Source organism: Sander lucioperca, chromosome 2, assembly GCF_008315115.2.
Source record: "Sander lucioperca isolate FBNREF2018 chromosome 2, SLUC_FBN_1.2, whole genome shotgun sequence".
Taxonomy (NCBI): Eukaryota; Metazoa; Chordata; class Actinopteri; order Perciformes; family Percidae; genus Sander; species Sander lucioperca.
The window spans coordinates 44,271,309-44,293,364 of NC_050174.1; the positions used below are offsets into that span (position 1 = coordinate 44,271,309).

Genomic DNA, 22,056 nt, shown 5'->3' on the forward strand with positions numbered 1-22,056 from the left:
TTGGCCTCAGCCTCAATTGCTACATTCAAGTTTTCTTCAATACAGCATGTTTGTTTTGTAAATTATGGTCCCATTTATTTTAAAATTGACCAAAAAGCTGGGGATGCTTTAGGGACGTGGCTACACGCTGACCTGTCAATCAGGATAGAGGCTTAACAATACTAACCATGGCACTGTGTACATTAAAATAAAATAAAAATCAGCCACCCCAGGAACAGCACTTAACCTTTCTGCCATTGTTTTCTTGTGGCCACTAGCGATATTGCTAAAAGAAATCCCCCTGCGGCCCACAAAGGATTTTCCACATAGGCCACCATTGTAAAAGAGACGCCTATAAAACTGCTGCAATGACACCTCAAACTGCAAACAAGGTTGGTTATGACTACTTCTATTCAGAATTTGTTATTCATGGACAAGCGTGTGACGTCATCACAATGTAAAGTCTGTGGGCCAAGTGGGAATTCGCGGGCAGTGCCTGCAGGAGAAACATTCCTGTGCATATTCAGTGGGTCGCTTATCACGGAAGTAAACCAGGAATCCTAGAAACCTTTTTGGCATATGCGCCAGTCAATATAATACATCCATTTTTTTGGGTGTTGTCCATGTTTCCATCTTAAACTTTAATACTTTTCATCAAAGTTAACTGGAACATTTGGTCACCTAAAAGCTAAAACCCAACCAAGCTGTGAATAATGTTACATTCCACATTCCATTCTGTGAGAACTCTGAAGAAAGTCGTTCTCCGTTTTGTTTGTATCCTAAATTGCAACATTATTTCCTATCTGTGTGAGCAAACCTTGAGACAATCCTTTTGCCCATCCTGACTCTTTTGTATCTTACTACACGTCATCTAAATGAATGTAGCGATTGTTAGAAAATATGTATATCCTTGTGTGTCTCATTAAACCTTTAGAACATTGTGAACTGAACCCTGCTTTGTGTCACTTTGTTCTCCGAGATCTCGCCACTTCTTTCAGAATCAACTCACAGGGTTCAAGCCAGTAGATGATCGGATTCGAACCACAAAACAATCCTGATCGGGTTGTTTTACAACACAAGCTAGCGCTATCGTTAGCTGGTAACTTAAGGGAAAGTTTGTACTGTCGTACATGCAGGTGAATGGCGGCAGTAGCTGGAGGTCCGTCTTTACCTGCTGGTAACTCTCCACTGGATGACTCACTTCAGAAGGGTTGAAAATTTAGCAACTTAGCCCTCTTAGAGTTTAGCTTAGAACAGCGCCATTGCAACCATAAACGACACTTGGCCACATCATCCTCCCCAGCTCATTCTCTTGTCAAAACCTGTCACATCCGGTTTCAAAAAAAAGCTGGTGATGCCCGTATTGGCAAACTCGAGGCTTCAAAATGGCTTTCCACAAACCAATGGGCGACATCAGTGATGCTATCTCTACTGTTTTTACAGTCTATTTTGCCCCCCAAAAAATGGGGTGATTGCGTGTTTACTTCCCCCGCCAGAAACCGCTTGATTACATTAGACTCGAACGGTTGCGGTTACAACAATTCAGTCTCAACATACTATTTACACACTCATACTGACCGACACTAGACTCACGCATTGGCCACGGTTACATTCGTTAGCCTGGTGCGCGGTCTGCTCATGACAGTCTAACTACCAAGTAGCAACATTCACTTCTAACATTTAACTTAACATAACTACCAAGATAACATTACGTGTATTTGTATGTGATATAATACTTTCCCCTTGGTAATGTAGCCTATGAATTTCCATGAACACAATTCTAAAATGCACGAGACATAAAGGCTTCTGGGATCGCTTGATAACTCAAACTTGCCGAGAACCTAGACTAAGGTGACCAGATTTCTGAGACAAAATCCGGGGACATTTTCAACTCAGAAGCATATATACCTCCTAAACAGGTAATGTTTTTATCTTTGTAAACTTAAAACGGGGACACTGCCCCAGGGGCGTCACTAGACCTAGAGCTACACTGGGGCACTTTGAAAAGAAATTCAGACAACAAGCAGGAGGGGTTCTATGTGTGGAGTAGTTTTGGAGACATGCCTCTTTGTCATTATGACATATATAAAAAAAAATGTATGGCAAAAAATACTCCCCCAAATTATGCATATGCCTATTTATGAAAAGTAAGTGATGTAGTATAACCAGCAGAAGACTAATTATATGTGAGGTAAGTTTAGAGACACAACTCTATTTAATTATTAAAATAGTAAATGTTTTTGGCAAAATAATATTCCCCAAAATTATGAATATTTTTGTTGTATCTCTTTTCGGTGTTGTAGTTTGTAGACCGTCCCTAAGCACTCGTCTTACTACTGTCTCACCGCCGGCTGCTCGTAGAGACCAGTGTTATGTCTCCAGGTTGGAGGACAGCTCGTTTTGATGAAAATGATTTTGTAGCTCGTTGTTTACCTTACTACGGTAGGAAAGATGCATCGTTTGTGATTTAATAACATTTCGCTGCAGAGTAATTGATCCCGGAAGTTCGAATCTGTGAATATCTTTCTAACTTTACCGAAGTTAAGCACTGAGCAGCGCTTGCTCTGGCTGTCTTGAGCCTGCGCGTGTAGGTGCGCGACTATACATTTGGTCAATGTTTTCTTTCTTTTATTCCAATTTCGGGTCTGTCAGTCACAGTGAAAACCGGGGACATTTCCGGGGACAGCTCCAGCCGGGGACAGGTCACCGAAACCGGGGACTGTCCGCGGAAACCGGGGACGTCTGGTCACCCTAACCTAGACACCCATTTGAGTACATAGACTCATGCATTAGGCACGGTTACAGTCTCGTTCAGTAGCCTGGTGTGCGGTCTCTTTGTGACAGCCTACCTACCATGTAACAAACATTTAACTTAACATAACTACCAAGATAACATGACGTGTATTTTTATGTGATGTAGCCTACTTCCCCATCAATAATGTGTGAATTGCCATGAACACAATCATCTAAGATGGACCAGAGACAAGGCTTGGTTAATAACTCAAACTTGCTGAGAACCAAGACACCACTTGATTACATTAAACTCGAGCGGCCGGTTGCGCGGTTACATTCGGTCTCATTCAGTAGCCTGGTGCCAGTCTAGGCCATTTCCTGATTGATTCTACCACCACTCCAGTGGAGGCGCTAATGAGCTAGATTACTACACACACAGTAGCAGTCTAGCAGAAGAATACCAGCTAACACACAACGGCACGAATGTATGGATGTATTAAGAAAACAGGAGTGAGTCGGTTCATTGACAATTGGCACTCGATTCTCCCGGTTCAGTGACACGAGTCGGGTTAATTAACCAGCTCTTCGGTCAGTTCGTCAACACTACCCAACAATCTTGCCATTCTTATCACAACTATTCAATCAGGTAGAAGAACCACACCAATTCTGATACCTTTTTTTCCCACTGTGTCTTCTAATAATGTGCTTGATTTCCACACAAGCACCCATACTCAGAAATGCATGGTATCCTGTTGGCTGCTTTGGATAAATCATCAACAATGTGTTCTTCTGCTAGCAAGTTATCGACAAAAACAACCCAGTAACAATGTCTTTATATCTTATCTGCAACACCTACTATTCTCATTTACCACTGCATCCACTTAAACACCCCCAGTTCCTCTCACATGCATCTGCTAGAACTTCCTTCATCTGCTCTAACACCAATTCTTCCTCCTCATATCAGTCTCTCACTTCTCCTCCCACCATCTTGACACTTTCCATACCTGATAAATCCAGAGAAGTGCTGTGTTGTTTCTGCTTTCTGTTTAAATTGAAGTCCCCAGCATAGTGTTTATAACCTAAGCTGATGTTTACACTGTTAGAATGAGGTGCAGTGAAGTGCAATCAGACCTTAGTCAGTGAATTTATAATGACTAGAAATGTTTTCTGCTCGTTTGATGGCTTTGTTGTGTAAAGTAGTACTTAGTAGAAAGTCTAACTCCAAATAGTATACGCCTATAGAGTATAATGTGGGCCGCTGGAATGATCATAGACTTTTTCAGTTCAATCCAAATCAAATAAAAAAATAATACATTTAACAAAAGTTAGCTAAGGAATTAATCAATACCATTTGCATTGGAAGTTGCATTCAAAGCATGATGATTCCTTATTCTTTCTTTTAAGATTCTTTTTTGGCCATTTTAGGCTTTTATTTTTATAGGACAGCTGAAGACATGAAAGGGGAGAGAGAGGGGGAATGACATACAGCAAAGGAGTAAACCTCTATATATGGGCGTGCGCTCTACCAGGTAAGATACACAGGCCCTGTTTACACGAATACGCGGGTGAAAACGACAAAATATTTTATCAGATGTGCCTTTCATTTAGACGGCGACGGCGTTTTTGCCACCCTCCAGAGTGGAAATTTTATAAACGCTCCACCATCGCGTTCCCGTCTAAAGGGTAAAAACACACAACAGTGTGTGTGTATGTGTGTGTGTGTGTGTGTGTGTGTGTGGGCTTGTTTAACTATATTCGTGGGGTCCAAAAACCGGGAGTCCAGTATACTTGTGGGGTCCCGACAGCTTTGTGGGGCCAAAATGCTGGACCCCACAAGTGTAGAGGGCTGTTTGAGGGTTAAGACTTGGTTGTAGGATTAGGGATAGAATTAGGTTATGGTTAGGGTGAGGGTAAGGGTTAAGGTTAGTGTGTGCGTTTGTGCGCGCCGCATGTGTGTGTGTGTGTGTGTGTGTGTGTGTGTGTGTGTGTGTGTGTGCACCGCATGTGTGTCTGTGTGTGTGCCATGTGTGTGCATTGTTTTGAGCAATAACTCCACCTCCTCGTCTGTTCAGACAAAATTGTCAGCTTTTGTTGTGCATACTACATCGAATTTCACACACTTTTGCGTCACCATATGCAGATTTCCCCCCCCCCACAACGCTCGTCTAAACGTGAAATAAAAAGTGAGAACGACATAACATAGCCTCAGGCGCCCATGATTCTTTATTCTGTCTTTAAATGCTGAATTAATAGGAAAAATCTCAAAATGCTTTTAAGGGTTAGTTATCGTTATTATGTTACTAATTTTGCACATATTTGGTCATGAGCAAAGTATTGAACATGTTCAAAATGTATTTGTTATTGTAATTTATCATGCACGAGGCATTAAGTGTACAAAACTTTCAGTCTGGGCCAAAGTGGAGGACCGACTGACTGACTGATATTGGCATCCTTAAAGGATAACTAACGTTTCTGCAGTCAGCAGCTGCAAAACAAGCTACAATGTAAGTTAATAGGGCAATTGTCCAGTTTGTATTTACCTTCACAGAAGTGTTCATTTTGCAAGTGTCTGACAACATTATGGAAAGGATTTCTAAAGAGGTCGACCTTTCTGTTAAAGAGTAAGATCCTTTTTTTAAAGGGAAAGCGAAATTGCGTTTGCGTCATTTTAGCATCATAAAATAAACTTCATTCAAAGTTGACAGAAACAAAATTACAAAACTATAAAATGCCGTTTTGGGTCGTCTTTCCACTTTTCCAACCATCACAACTCTTTATTTTTTTTGGTTGAAATAAACACATAGTTTACCAATTAACATGTGAAAATATGTTGGCTCTATACACACTAAAAGTTTTGTTTTTTTAAATGGAGTCTGGTGGGTTTAGCGCTAGCTACTTTAGAGCTGTTTCTGGTTAAACAGAAAGGTCTCAAAGAGGTTTTTATTGTCTATCTCTGAAGGGATCATTTCCATAATTTTGTCAGACGCTTAGAACATTAATCTGAGCCTGTCAGTGGCAAAACGGCACTTTTGTGAAGGTAAATACAAGCTGGACAATTGCCCTATTAACTTACATTGTAGCTTGTTTCGCCGCTTAATACTGGACCAATGTCAAAGATTGTTGTTCCCATCAGTCACTTAGACACAAAAACATAGGAAAGTAGGTTGAAAAAAACGGTAGTTACCATTTAAAACCAAAATAAGGTGCAGCAACAGGAGCAGTGACTGGTCTGCTGTACACCCGTATAGATAGATCTTTATTGTCATTGTATGCGATACAACGAAATTCTGTTGGAGCAATCCTCTCCAATGTATGCCTTTTGCTATGCAGGAGCAGCTAGCACCATTTAAAAATAAATGCAATCCATACAAAATTGGCTAACTGTTGTCAATTATCTATCACTCATCTATCTAGCTATCTATCTATCTATCACTGTCGCCCACAAATTCAAGTGCTTTTTGTACACGCAACTGTAAAGCATGTGACACCGCTGCATCATAGAGAGCGGTCATGAAATTTCAACATGAATGTCTAAGGAAGTGTGAACATGCATTTGACAATAACATGGTATACTGTGGTTTTTCTAAGAACCATTAAAGTTTACACAGCAATAGGAAGATTTTTTTTTCTGTAAAGGATGATAATACCGTATATGCATATAATACAAATGCTACAGAATACGCCATGTCCTCTGTATCACCTCCCTATTTTACCTCCCTGTGTTGGCTCTCACTTGTACTGAGATCATTGTTGACTCTTTCTCATTAATGTTCTCTTTCGCCTCACTTGTCAAAGAGAGCCAAGATCTTTTACCTGGACTACAGAATGTAAAGCTGATCTCAGTCAGAACCATGCACTTTAACCTGTGCCACCTGTAATCTCATGAAAACTGTAGGAGAAGGGCTGATAGTCTCTTCACTCTTCACCCCTCCATCCAAACCCAATCAACCCTTCACACATTCCAGGGAGCTGATAACAGCTCCTCCCAGCCCCTCCCCCGTTACGGAGCACTTCATAGATCATGGTTATGGCCAGACAGGGTTGATCCCTGGCACTGACTGGTACCAGCATCTCAGTTCAACAATAACACTGAGCAGAGACACTGTCTGTTAGCAGGTAGAATGATGTCAGGATTAAACTGCTCTTCCAGAGTCTGTTCAGAGGGGGTTTGGTTTAACAAAGATCACTACTCCCTCTGATGCGAAGCCGGGAGTAGATTCACATGTAAGAGAGAAGACACACCAGCCCGATAATCGGGCGTCGGACCGTCTGGCGCGGTCCGTGACTCGAGTCTGTTCGGTGTGTCCCGAACTGTCGGCCTTCATTTGGGCCGACCCGGCATGTTCAGTCTGGAGACAGGGCAGTCGGGACTCACCCGGAAATGGGGAGCGGATGTATATTAAGGATTAAACTGACCTTTGTCAATCTGAAATGAAGACAGATTCAGCAACTGCATGGTCTATTTCTCGCTTAAAATGTTTTCAGAAACACGTTTCGGTGAACTATTTTAGTACAATATGAGATCGTATTCTGAACAAGCCGCCATGACAGTCTGGCTGTGAATTTCCGGAGAAAAAAGAACCACGTGACGCGTTCGTCCAATCAGCTGCCGGTTTTCATTTTCTGGGAAATAATCAGACTGTTAATGGAAACAATACAGAGCTGCGCCGCCTGCTGCTATGGAGACGTATTACGTTTCGCGCACGCGCAGAGCGTATGCTCAAGTCGGCGTCGCCTCAGTGTGTTCTGAGGCATTTTTTGGACCTCGGGACCCGACTGATCAGTCCGACTGGCTTTTCTGCCGACATTCGGCCCGTCTGGTTGGTGTGTCAGGGCCCTAAGGCTATGTTCACACTTGACGTCTACGCTGTCAGCATCTGTTTTACACTATAATCTTATGAAATAAACTGCCAGTTTTGTTGTGTGGTGTCATAGCAACGACTACGTTCTCTTAATACATCCATGCTGCTCACAGCGCGCTGACGGAGTATGTCCGGTTAAAAATCAACTCCCTCGGAGTTGGGAGGGCAGTTGAAGCATGCGCAGATGCTTAAACCGATCATAGCCCGGTTAAGGTGTATACATGCAGGGATACTCCGGTTACTAAATGAGTTCTCTACCTCTGTTAACCGGGTTAGGAGAACTCCGATTATAACCGGGGTAAGATGTTTACATGACGTTTGAGACATCGGGGTATGGCCTTTACCCAAATATAATCGTGTTTTTTTTAAACTGCATGTAAACGCACTGGTTGTTTTTTGTCTTTCAGTGAGATTTGTTCACAATAAGAAAAATATAGAACAACTCCAGACTTACGTTTGAAACATATTGAAAGGTCTTTTTAGAATTTGGGGGAACCAACTTTTTAAAATTAGGAACACCCAGAGCAAAACCTTAATCTAAAATGACTTCCCAAAGCCCATGTACAGAGATTTGTGTTTTTTGCAAGATTCTTTGTGTAGGAAATAAAAGTTAAGGGCAGTGAGAATATGTTATGCTGAAAGTATATATGTTGCTAAAACAATTTATACTTTTTATTGTTTTAAGGGCCTCTGTATGTCTCAAAATACCAAGTCTAATGAGATAAAGACACCCTTAAATGAGATAGGACTTGTGTTCTTGGCAGGTGCAAAAGGCAGGGGTAAAATGAGAGAAAGTGTTTGCCCTGAGTCACTAAAAAACAGCAACGCTGCAGGGCAGAGGAAGCAGCAACGCTATGAATCACAGAGAACAGGGAAGCCCCTGCCTAATGCACAAGTTGGGCTCAAAGGAATTTTATTGAATACCAACAAGTGACTAGCAGCTCTGCCGGAGTTCATCTTTGTGCTCCAAAGGCTTCCCAGCAGGTGGCTGCTTTGCTTTGTACAAAGAAATGCACAAATCACAGTTACACACTGAGTCAGAGACGCACATCGTCTCCTGTGTGAGCTGCTGCAAAGACTGCTTCATTTCTGATTCAATGTTATTGTCTAGTTTGGGGGGCAAAATATGTGCTTTCAACTTCAATTTGACAAATTAGAGTCATCGGACGAGTCATTACAGTCACAATAAATAAAAAATCAATGCGTTTTTTCTAGTATTAAGAGGAATGAGGAATTACTAAGGAGTTAGTACATTATCAGCTGGCTTCTCCTTTAAAATAAATATACTGTAGATGCTTGTACACCCATATTTTCCATTTTTTTGGAGTCAGCAGTTCCTCTCTATCAGAGCAAATCCTCCTCGACTTAGTCACAGTTCTAAATGAACAGCCAAGAATGCAGTTGCCTCCTCTGTGTATCATCCAGAGATGGCTTAAGAGGCCCATAGAGGACGGTTCTTTTGGTGTATTTTTTGTCTTTCCTAAAACTGCTGTTGTTCAGGCTTAGTTTCATTAAAGCTAACAGTCCTGCATGTTTTGGGACCTTTTCCAATCAAATCCCTATCCTTTTTAACCCTTGTGTTGTCTTCCCGTCGACCACGCAACTTTTAGTTTTTTTGTTGTTGTTTTTTCTGACATTTTTGTCACTTTTTTCAACCTTCTTTTATCAATTTTTTTCTTCAAATGCCATACAATTGAATAAAAGAAGAACGTTGTACAGAACCATCCACGTTATTTTTTTTGACAATTAGTTTGAAAGAAACCCAAATTTCTGATATAGAAACTTTTTGAAAATGGGTCAAATTTGACCTGAGGAAAAACTTTTCTTAGGTTAACTTTTGAAGCTGTTTCCACAGTAGATTAGTTGGTAAACACTATGAATGTTCTTTTGTGGACTTTTTTTTAAAAGAAAGTCTTGAATATGGCAGTCTTACTAGGCAAACCCTGTATCTTACAATAGCTGTTACCCTCATCTTTATCATAACATGTATGTTCTCTGCTTTGCGTTTGTGTTTTCGGCGGCTGTCTTTTTTTCTTTAAATCCTAAAGAGCTCAGAGTGCCAGGTCTCTTGCCATGGTCCTTAAGAGCCATAACTCCTTCCATTCAAAGCTAAGACAAAAAAGCTGCGTAGCAGTGCAGCCGGACGCTCAGCTCGTTACCATGGTGACCTCTGCAACAATGCCACCCTCAGCCAATCCCTGCTGCTGGTGCGCCACCGTTTAAACGAGCTTCAGACTCCTCACACAAATGAAGGTCGCGGGAAAAATAGGTCAACAGGGCTTCATTAGGTGGTAGGCCCCCCCCCCCACCCACACACACACACACACACACACACACCCCAGGACCAGCTGCAGATTCATCCAATATTAGGGAGTCATGAGGAAACTACTTAGATCTTGTTAAATGAGTTGATATGTTATGAATCAGGGAGTTGTAATGTAGAGGACTGTCTCGAGAACTAACCCACACATACACACACAGATACCTTTAGAAATCACTACATAAATAAATGTTTTATTTTGTATACAAAACAAATGATGTTAAAAAAAAAATGCTAAAAAGATGCATTTCTCTCTTTGCAATTAACAGTAACATTTGATGCTGGTATTTAATAAATAAGGAAACTTTATCTTATAGCTACATCATTTCCCAATGATTTCCTAGGAAGTTTCCTTGAAATAACGTTATTTGGCACTAAGTACAGGTACGATATGTATTTTTCTGTTCATTTATGATTGGGCACCTTATTTATTTTCATGTATTCATCACCATATGTGTACTAACTGTATGGTTGACAGATTTCCATGTGTGTATGTTCAGCTGACCTGCTGTGCACTAAAAGACTGACTAAGAGACCGACCAGCTAATGCTGGCAAATATTTAGAAAATATTATTTGAAAGTGTACTTATTGATTGAACATTATCTTAATGTTGAAATGATAAAAGTACAGACCCATAAAATAAAGGGTTACCAAACTATCATACTTCTACAGGATGGTCCTGTAGTGGCTCTAAACACACATAGCAATACATGGCCATGCATGTGCACGTACTGAAAACAAGCAGGGTTGTACACATACTGTACACTTCACACACAAGCAACGGATAAAGCTATAATTCTGGATGGAATTGTTTGTTTTTAAAAACTTAAAAACTGCCTAAAGTGTTCCACTCTGATGTATGGAACGAACACATATATTAAGGTGATGTGTTTACATTTCTGCAGTTGTGGTAAACTGCACATGTTGAAGCCTTACCCAGTTTGAACATCATCATGGTAATCACCACTGTCCTCTGATATCTGGACCAAACTCTTCCAAACTCCATGGTAAAACAGGCTGCTGAGGTTTCCAGTCAGTGCAGAACGATGCTGTCAATCCACAGGTTCTCCATCCAGCACACGGCAGTGCTCCATCCAGGCTGCTCCAAGTTAGCTGCTGAGAGTGAGCTCTAACACATGCATGCCCGACCACTGGGACTCTGGGTCTGAGTGTATGTGTGTGTGTGTGTGTGTGTGTGTGTGAATGTGGGTTTTGGAGTGTGTGTGCGTCTCTCTGGAGACCAATCTGGGCTGGAGTAAAGCAGAGTAATCACCCCAGCAGAGGGTGAGGGGAGGAAAACATGAGATGGAGTACTGGATTGGTCTCTCTCCGTCTCTCTCTAAACCAGTTAAGAACTGGACTCGCTGTTCACTGTCATTATTTCCATGTTTACGGTTATGTTTTTTACATTTACATGTTGTTTTAAGGAATTTCTTCATTACAAATCGAACATGCACTCCAATCAATTATAGTGATGCTGGGATTCAACATCCCACACATGGACATTTTTATGGCTGCAGTTAACTCCAACTAACAACTTTTCATGATCGCTTAAGCGGCTGACCATTTTCGTGATCAATAGGTTAATTGCTTGGTCTGTAAAATGTCAGAAATATTCAAAACGTTTGTATATTACTATCGTTTGCCTGGAATCATTTATGGAGCTATGTAATTATGTTCACTGGCAATGTTGTGTTTTGTTTTTTTCAGTTGAGGAAGTGTTACGTTCTTGATATTGAGTCAACATTGTGTCAACCGTTGACTTTTTCAGTGTTTAACCAAGACAACTTTCTAATAAAGTATTTGCACAAGTGTAGGTTGTGGATCAGTGGATTGTTGCTCCCCAGTCCCCTCAACTTCCACCCCACCTTTGGGAGCAGGGGTATAGAGGGAGTTTATATCTATCCGGTTGGTGGAGACCTCTTTGGTATAACGAATGACTCACCCCCACTCCCACTCCCACATACACTCCCACCCCCAACCCCATCCCCAGGCGCTGATCCCAGCGTCAGGCTTAGACCTGCTGCGTTCACAACAACCAAAAAAGTTTAATTAAACACTCGCACTGCGAGGGGGTGGGGGAGGGGGAGGGGGTGCGGGTGGCCTTCAACAAGCAACATGCAAATGTGTAAAGTAGTGAGTCACAGCAGCTCCACAGCTTCACATTCCTCAGTGACTGGCTGCCGCTTTCATTAAAGCAGAAACACAATAGAGAAATAGACAGCAGGCTGACATGGAGTCTCAGCCAGGCTGAGGATGCTGACAGTCTCTCTGTCTGTCTGTAGGTCTGTCTTTCTGTCAAGGAAAAGTGAGGTACACATTTCTTACTGTGATGTAATATTTTCCCTGAATTTTAAAGTCTAATTACTTTATCTGATGATCCCACTATACATCATACTTACATGATACAACATATAGATAACATCTCCATTGTAAACAGTGGACTAGTGGCCAGGTTCCAGACCTCTTAATTTACACCCACATCTCCGATTTTTTGGGGAGACTCTTGGGGGATGAATAATGGGAGTAGCCGAGCTAACCCTGATTTTCCACTGGCCGCATCTGTGCTGCGTTCTGGCTGCGCCACGGTTTGGTTCCGTGCTCCGACACGCGCAGTACCACACCGGGAGCGTCTCAGAAGCGGAGCGTCTTGCCTGCCCGACTCACATATTTTATTGTCTCTACAAGTACCTGCAAGAACAATTGCGTGTTTATTAAGCTAGTATCTACCTTCCACATTAGCACATCTGCAGGCGAACTCCATGCCTTCTCTTTTCTGGCGTTGTCTTTCTAAAAATGATTTGTGGTGTCCATAATGTTTTTTCACATCCAAGATGAATCTCCGGGATGTTGGAGAGGAGACGCATACGATATTGTGGGGGGTAAATTTTGGTAAATTGACTGGATGCTCTCACTGTTTAACTTGCTGCCCCGATGTCTGAACAGCCCACGGCTCGCGTGAAAATAGACATGGCGCGTATCTTTAGCGGAGTGGAGCCGAGATTCCAGAAAGCAGCGTAGACGCACCCGGTGGAAAATAAGGGTAACACTGCTGCAAGCAAGCTAATCTACTAGCATGTTAACTACTGGCTGTGAGTTTGACAATGTTGTTTACTGCAATTCTTTATGTGACAATAGATATGTTATAGCACAAATTGATATTTGACAATTAAGTTTTTTTTTTTCTACCGCCATTGATCTTTATCCTGTTCATGAGCTGATATTTCTCCCGGCAGACAATCTGAATAGAGTTTTCGGAAGTGTTTTTCTAGGCGTCAGATCAAAGGGTACTATGTTTAAAAAATGCAACAGTGGAGAGAGGGAGCAACAACTGTGGCTAGGTAGTGTGTGACGCAGGCGGTCAGGGGACCACCACTCAGTGTAGCGTGGACATCAACACACTGCTTGGGAGTCAGAGCTTACCAGCCATGTGAAAACTCTCTTTCTCCGCTGAATGGACAGGGAGTCTGGTGGAGCAATGACCGTCACTAGAAACACATTTATGTCCCTTTGAGAGAGTTTCTGCATGGGTACCTGTCTTGTAGCTGGGCTCGCAGCTTGAGATCTCTAGATTTGAATTCAGCACAGTTTATTATTATTGTTGTGCCTCTAAAGAGCAATATATCTTGGTTATGTACAACCAGGGGTTAAAGTGGACTGTAACACAACTCAAACTCAAACTCAGGCTACATTTACATCACTACGAGTTTTGAGCCAAAAGCGAATTGCGTGCACACGTGTTTTTAGCTACAGTAGTACTCGTACTGTAGTTTACAGTAAATAAATAAATAAATAATAAACAAATACAAATGTTAAAGTCAACTTCATAAAGTAACTTTCTTTGCATTCATGTGATTCCCAATCATGATACACTGGTAAGAATTGCTTCCCATTGTTAATATGTACTTAAACAGTTCTGAAATGCAAAATAATAGAATTTTAATCATGTGATAAAACATGCGATTAATCGCAATTAACTATAAAAATTCAGCAATTAATTGCGACTAAGAAAAAATTAATCGTTTGACAGCCCTAATTTTAATTAAATAATATGGCTTAATTTGATCCTATAGTGTGTTACTCTGCACTTGTTTTTGGATTATTACAAATATTGAAGCAAAATTATCATCTTAAGTAGATAGATATACTGTCCCTCTCATCACACAAATCATGAACAGGTAAGTGAGTGGTCTTGAAGAGGATTATTTTTTTCTGTCTCGTATTGACTGTCTCTCATTTGGACTCAGTCTTGATTTGGACTCGAACCACTTTGGACTCGGTCGTGACATGGTCTCGACTAGTCTTGGTCTTGGACTTGTCTTGGAATCGACAAAGGTGGACTTGACTACAGCCCTGCTCCTTGCCTGGCCCAACAGACCAACATTATCGCACAGTTAATGGAGGTGAAAACTAGCCAAGCTTTCTGTGTGGGCAGAGGTGATTTATTCTGGGGAACCACACACAGACAACACAGCACTGTACAGAAACATGGGCATTTACCTAGAAAATGCCCATGTGAAAATGCTAGTCCCTGCCACATATTTCAGCATTTGAAATCACATGTAGCCTAGAACTTAAATATCTCTCACAAGAGGATAATACTTTAAGTTTTCATGGAACACTATTGATGCTACTGATACTGTTAAAGCTAAATTAACAGTTATTTCAGTCAGGAAAATGATATGGTAAATTAGGGTTCCCTAAGTGGAACACAGGAGGCATTTCATTGAATCATTGATTAAAATGGTTTCCAATGATTTGAAAATGCTTTACTAACCTCTTTATTAACATAACATATGCACCACTTACATAACAGATTAAACAAAAAGTAGGGAAATTAAATACAAGAATAATATTTAACATACATATCACAATAGACCTATGACCAAAATGCCATAAAATTCACAATAAAATGAAAAAGTTACAGACTCTGTATACAATTTAACAATACAATTTCCAGTGTTTCTAGACACTCTGACCTTACTGGTCTCACTGTTTAAAGTGCCCATATTATGAAAAAATCACTTTTTCTGGGATTTGTGGTGTTATGTTGTGTCTCTGGTGCTTCCACACACATACAAACTTTGAAAAAAATCCATCCATGCTGTTTAGAGTGAGATACGGTTTCTGAATGTGTCCTGCCTTCAGTCTCTGGGTGAGCTGTTCAAAATCGGCACGGCTTGTGACGTCACAAGCCGAAACGAGCAGGCTAACCGCAACCATTAGCTCGTAGCTAATGGTAATGCTAACGCTAGCATGCTACCTCGTTCTCAATAGCAAAGCACTGCTACAACACACACAAGTTCACCATAATCTACAAAAGAGCTACTTACATGTGCGCCCTCATTTAGAAGTCTCCCAGCTAATCCTGCCTTGTAACTGACCGAAGTTGTAGAAACAGCCTTTCTTTTACTGTCTATGGAGCTAGCTAGCTGACATGATCTACATCTGAGCTACTGCACATGTGCAAGTGCAATCAAAGATAGTATAGAAGAAGAAGAAGAAAAGAGGTCTCACTCTGTAGCTAAAACAGAGACCAGCTGAAAAGAGGATCTGCAGCAGTGAGAGAGAGCGGTGCAATACAACAAAAATATGGTGTTTTTTGAAAATTAAACCATGTAAACCTATTCTGGTACAACCTTAAAATACAATTATGAACCTGAAAATGAGCATAATATTGCTGCTTTAAGGACTTTTTATAATTGAAATAATTTAGGTAAAAGTATATAGGCAAAATAATATATATGAATCATGTTTTATTGAAAATGGACATCTGCAGATTTTAATTAGAAGCATATTTGTGATATGTCAAAGACTAGTCTATATCGAAGACGTTTCACTTCCGGGATTGTTCAGGTGCCGCCGGGTGTCCCTCATTTCGGCCGGATGTCCGTTACCTTCCTCTTTCTTTGTGTTGGCGTTCTAAACTCTGGATTTATGAGGACTATGGTCAACTGATCCTCAGATCTCTCCAGGGTAAATCCAGACAGCTAGCTAGACTATCTGTCCAATCTGAGTTTGATGTTGCACAACTAAAACAACCTTTGAACGTACACGTTCCACCAAAACAAGTTCCTTCCTGAAACTTTTGCAGAGGCACTGTTTCTGCGCACGGTCCTCAGCACCGCCCAAGACGATTGTGATTGGTTTAAAGAAATGCCAATAAACCATAGCACGTTTTTCTCCCATCCCGGAATGCTGGGTGGACTAGCCAGACCTTCCGCTGTGGCACTGTGGACGAGGGCCTGGCAATGGCAATTCAGTATGCAGTTTTTTTGTATGGGAACGTAATAATTTTTAGTAGACAGGGCTGCATACAATGCTATCTCATAATTGTACTTAATTATAAGTATCATAATGCTATATCATACTTATGAGACAGAATGGCATGATACTGCTTGATAGTTATGAGACACTATGATAAACACTTAATAATTATTATGATTAAAGTTATATATATTATAATTCATTCATAATGATGAGACACTATGATTACTCATATTAACATATCTCATAATTACAATGTTTATTATAATTGTAAGATGAATGACAATTATAAGATACAACAACATAATGATAATGTTCTATGAGAACATCGTTTTGAGACTCTCTCTCTCTCTCTCATAGTTATGAGAATTGAGTATTCTGTATTTAACGTATAATTCTAAATTATGGTATCAAATGGGTCAATCTGGCATGGTTTCTCTTTCTGATGTCAGTGAATCCAATACTGAGTCATATTAGTTGTTTTTTTGTGTGATAAAAGTAATAAAATCTTCCAGGGTGACTTCACTTCATATTGAAATTCATTTTATTTTCAACACTTTTGTGTAACCAAATGTACCAGCACACTGATTTATTGTGTCTAGACTAGATTATGATTATGAATAGTTTATTTCGAACAATATACTAAAGAATAAACAAACAACTAAAAATACAAGACACAAAAGTATTTCACAATGAAAATAGAAAAAGCAAGGATAGGCAAATAAATAAACACAAGTGTCTACAAGTGATACTGTATTAAAGTATCACCTGTAATTATCTAAACTAGTACAGTGCCCATTGAAAATGTGCCTGTTTGGAAAGGGCCGATTGCTTGTTCTGTGGTTTTGCGTGGCCTGTGGTATTGCTGCTTGTAGAATTCTTCAAAACCAAATTGTACCCCAAAATTACTTACAGAAGGACCCCAAACCACTTAATATGCAACTGCACTGTATAGCCTACTACTGACTTACAGTGTAGGCTACTTCAACAGCAGAGGAAGACATTATACTACTATATTTACCTGACAGAGAACACTGCAGATTCATAATATAATCACAAAATATCACAATGAAAATGTGGAGTAATCAGACATTAGCCTCATGGACTCATGGCAGTGCGCTACCCAATTGGCTCTTTATGAGAGCTAATCAGCACGTATCTGCGTTCATCAACCACCAGAACCAGACTATTTGTTTGTGTGTGTGTGTGTGTGTGTGTGTGTGTGTGTGTGTGTGTGTGTAACAGTAACATTAAAGTATTTTGGCGACGGTAATGTTATTAGTGTTGTAAGTTAGCAGTAGACTTAATTAACCCGACCCAGGGTGAGTCTGATGAAAAGTGCTGTGTCTGCCCGGTTCAGCTCTAAGAGTTTTTCGCATTGCACAGCGCTGTGAAGGAATAATCTCCGAGATTACGTTATGTTCTGCCTCTGTTTAGAAGTGGTGAATGTAGGCTACAGCTCACAGCAACTTAATACTATATAGTGTCTGGCTTATATCCAGCAATCATCTAGCTAACGTTGGAAGCAGGAAAAGAGTCAAAGGTGGTAACAGTCAGTGTTTGCATCTTACCCATGGTGCCATACGGAGCAGTGGTCTGTGGATAAACAAACATGCTTACAATACACAATACAGTCACAGCAATTATAGACTTCACACCAGGAAAATTACAGCTACTAACAGGATGCCAACACTCCCTCCTCCTTTACACCTGCACTGTATGGTAATACAGAGAGACACCGAGAGTTTAGTTCACAGATTAACAACATCACAACTATCTAAAACTGTGTTCAAGAATGGGAATATGAACTGTTGCCTTGACAAAAAAACTAATAATAATAGTTTGTTCTTATTTACTGCACAATCTGTTGTTTTGTTCAAAGGTAACTAATCACAATCTTTGATGTAATTTGCTTGATATTAAACTTTCAACTGTCACCACATGGCGGCAGTGGTGGAGGAAGCATTCAGATCCTTTACTACAAGGAGGCATATGCTCTTTTTCAGGTTCATTTGATTACTAGAACATTTACATGGTTTAATGTTCATACTGTCTGTCTGTATCTACCTGTATTCACCCTCTGTCTGAAACCATTTAAGTGTCTGTCTCTTTAAGCCCCGCCTCACGAAAAGCTCAGTCTGCTCTGTTTGGCTTTTGAGAAAAATAAGGCGCACCTATGCAGGTAGTTCCATAGCCTGTAAAAAAATAATGGACGAAGCTTCCGGGCCTGAAAAGTGAAGCCAATGCTTTAAACCTTAAACCTGAGAGCCTTAAACCTGCATTCTATATAATTTCCAGCAGGGGTAGACTCTACTGGTTACAAAAACAAGTCCTACATTTCACTTGATTTATTACCTCAACAAACATTTTCATAATGAGTTCATGGCCTCAATCAATAGTTTTAATCATCTTCAACAAAGCATTATGTTCATTTTTGTAATTATGGTCCCTTTTTTTTTAAACAGACGATTAAGCAGGGGATGCTTTAGAGGCGTGGCTACACTCCGACCTGTCAATCAGGACAGAGGCTCAGCAATTCCAACCATGGCACTGTGCACATTAAAATAGTGTAATCTTGTTTTGGGGTATTGTCCATGATTTCATCTTAAACTTTGACCCTCTCACTCTGTGTTTGGGCATACACTTCATTAAAGTTAATTGGAACATTTGGGTCACCTTTTAAATGCCTTATTCAGCGTTCTGCCAACCAAGCTAGCTATCTATCACTATCTGGTAACTAAATGAAAGTTTCCCGAGTTTCTTTTCTACCGTACATGTACAAATAGATAAATAGTAAGATATTTACCTACAGGTAAATCTCCACTGGATGACTGGCTTCAGAAGTTTGGCATCATTCCCTCTTTAGCGTCTAGCTTAGCGCAGCAACAACACTGGCTTGGTCGCATCATCTTCCCAGCTCCAACCTGTTGTCTCAGATTATGGGGGCAGTATGTTCAAATAAGCCTGCATAGGGAGCCAAATCTGAATGTCTTGTTAAATCCCATGTTTTCTGATCTAGGCAGACCACAAAAAAAGGGGTTGGACTGGATTGTGCTATTTCACAGTTTGTGGGTTAGTAGGCACACCAGATATCCAAATGTATGAGCACAAGCACTCGGGCAACACACCATCACAAAACACCTGAGGGAGGAGGTCGGGAGTGAGTGGTACTGTAGCTGGGGTCAACAAAGTCGGGGGACTGACACAGTAAACCACTTTCTTGACTCAATCCCACATACACCGTCCTTACATGTGGATGAATCTGCTTGTTTAAAATAGTCCCGAACACTATTTCCTTCTGTCTGTGTAGTGTTTGATGAAAACAAACAAAGTGACCAGCTGTTGTAGGAAATTACTGAGCCTTTTTCAAGATTTACTATAAATTTTCAGTAAAAAAACAAACAAAAAAAACAGTGCTACAGACAGGGTAGCGAAGTCAGAAAGTAGTGAGAGATTGACTGTTAAAATAAGAAAAAATATAGAATACCAGCCTCATCTTTTATTTTTATTTTTTGGAATCTATAACCTCAAATAAGGCATAGTGCTTGAATGTGTGTTTTTTGTAAGACATATACAATCATAATTCAACACAATTAAGTCTAAATAAAGAACGGACCACGTGTGTGTGTTGAATTACAATGAACATTTTCACAATCTGTTAAAGTGCGTATAATCTCTGGGATAAACAATGCACATGCTCTTGTGTCTTTATCTCTGTCTGTTCAAGTTCCCACTGGTACAAAGCAGATAAAGAGGAAACACTGTTGGTGGTATTTTACAAGCAGTGGGAAGAGCAGCAGCTGTCTGCTAATGGGCAGCCAATGCTAATTATTCTATTGAATGGTTATAGAGGTTTATAACAGTCAATCATTGCCCACTGCTCATTAAATTTAGTAACCACAACGGTATGCTAAATTCCAAATAACAATCTAACAAACTTTTTAAAGGGTAATTTTGGGGGGGGTTTTCAACCTGGACCCTATTTCCCTATTTGTTGTGTGGAAGTGACTGATAGGAACAACAATCTTTGAAATTGGTCCAGTATTAAGCGTGAACCCTGTAACGGCTGCCACAAACTGGGCTGCAATGTAACCCTATGGGGAAAATGTGCATCATAGATTTGGTCCACTAAAAGTGTTGTTTTGCCACTGACAGGCTCAGATTAATATTCTAGGTGTCTGATAACATTATAGAAAGAATCCCTACAGAGATAGACCTTTAAAACCTCTTTAAGTCCTTTCTGTTTAACCAGAAACAGCTCTGAGGTCACTAGCACTACACCCACCAGACTCCATTTAAAAAACAATACCTGTGTGCACTTGCGTGTATAGAGCTAACATACTTTCACATGTACATCGGTAAACTATGTGTTTATTTCAACCAAACCTAGAGTTGCGATAGTTGGAAATGTGGGAAGACGACCCAAAACGGATTTTCATAGTTTTATTTTGTTTCTGTCGACTGTGAATGAAGTGTATTTTACGATGCTAAAATTACTGTTTATTTACATGGAGTCTGGTAGCTTGAGTGAACGCAATTTCGCAGATGTTTTTATGTTTAAAAAAATGATCTTACTCTTTAACAAAAAGGGCGACCTCCTTAGAAATCCTTTCCATAATGTTGTCAGACACTTAGAATATTAATCTGAGCCTGTCATGGGCAAAACAAGCACTTTTGTGAAGGTAAATACAAGCTGGACACTTTCCCTATTAACTTACATTGTAGCTGGTTTCCCTGACTGCTGACAGCAGCGGTCTTGCTTAATACTGGACCAATGTCAAAGATTGTTGTTCGCACCAGTCACTTAGACACAAAAACAGGAAGTTACCCTTTAAGCAATGTCAGACATCACCTGGAATGAAAGGTTAATAGTTCAAAAGGTAGTTTTTTCTAAAGAGAGTGTGCGACAGTGTGATGCCTCTCATTCTGTGTTGTCTCTAGGAAAAATCCCAGCTAACATTTCCCAACTTCCCTTGAGAGTGGAATGACAAGGGTGTTTATAATTCATGGGGTTCCTTATAAAGTTCCAGACAAAAATTTGTTGTGGGTACTCTAGCTCATCCTCTCTCTCTCTCTCTCTCTCTCTCTCTCTCTTTCTCTCTCTCTTTCCCCAGTGCACACAAACACACACACACACACACACACACACACACAAATATTTCCCTCCCCTGCACATCTTAAAATCCATTCCTGTCTGACCCCTCCACAACAATGGCATCTCAAAAGAGCTCCAATTGCCTTGTGACCCTTAACTTCACCCCCGCACTCCCCCTCTTCTAAACTCTGCCAACAAAGAATGCTGTTGGAGCTCAGATGGGGAGGCATTCAAATTCCATTTAACAACCAATCCACCATTACTCACATCCACGTTCACATGTCAACAACAGCTCAGCTCTGTATTAAACTAAATGTGATCTTATTTTGATGTTTTAAAAAACGTTGCCTTGTAGAATGTCCAAGCCCAAAAATAAATTGAAGTGGGAAAAGTGAAACACCAGAGATGTTCTAGTAAATGCAAGCATGATAAATCCCAGTGCCCTCCTTTCATGAACGTGTTTTTATTTTTTCAATGAAAAGGTTTTTCTGACCCCAGAAGATTCTGTGGTGCAAAGAAAGTAGTCTGGGGGGATGGGGGGTTTGAATATCCACTGTGTCCCCACCGTAAATCCACACAATGTCAAAACAAAATGCCCACAGCCCGTCTTCAGAAACTGTACAAAAGTGTTTGTAAAAGTACACTATGAACCTGAAAATGAGCATAATATGGGACCTTTAAGTATATTAAAGTTTCCTAATTTGTTTCTTCAAATACAAAGGTGAGTGAACTGAATACATGGGGTTTCTTTTTTACTTTTTTCCTTCTAAATGTACTGGGTAGTCCACAGCTGTGACTG

At 40.4% G+C, this 22,056-nt stretch overlaps 1 protein-coding gene across 1 annotated transcript in view; it reads right to left on the reverse strand.

The window, feature by feature from the left end:
• Nucleotides 1-11,096, reverse strand: part of LOC116050636 (protein crumbs homolog 1-like) — a 43,465-nt gene extending 32,369 nt beyond the window's left edge. Inside the window, exon 1 of the mRNA XM_031300857.2 lies at nucleotides 10,832-11,096. Coding sequence (XP_031156717.1) covers nucleotides 10,832-10,901 — 70 coding nt within the window. The 5' untranslated portion in view covers nucleotides 10,902-11,096. The remainder of the gene's footprint in view (nucleotides 1-10,831) is intronic.
• Nucleotides 11,097-22,056: the final 10,960 nt, after the last annotated feature.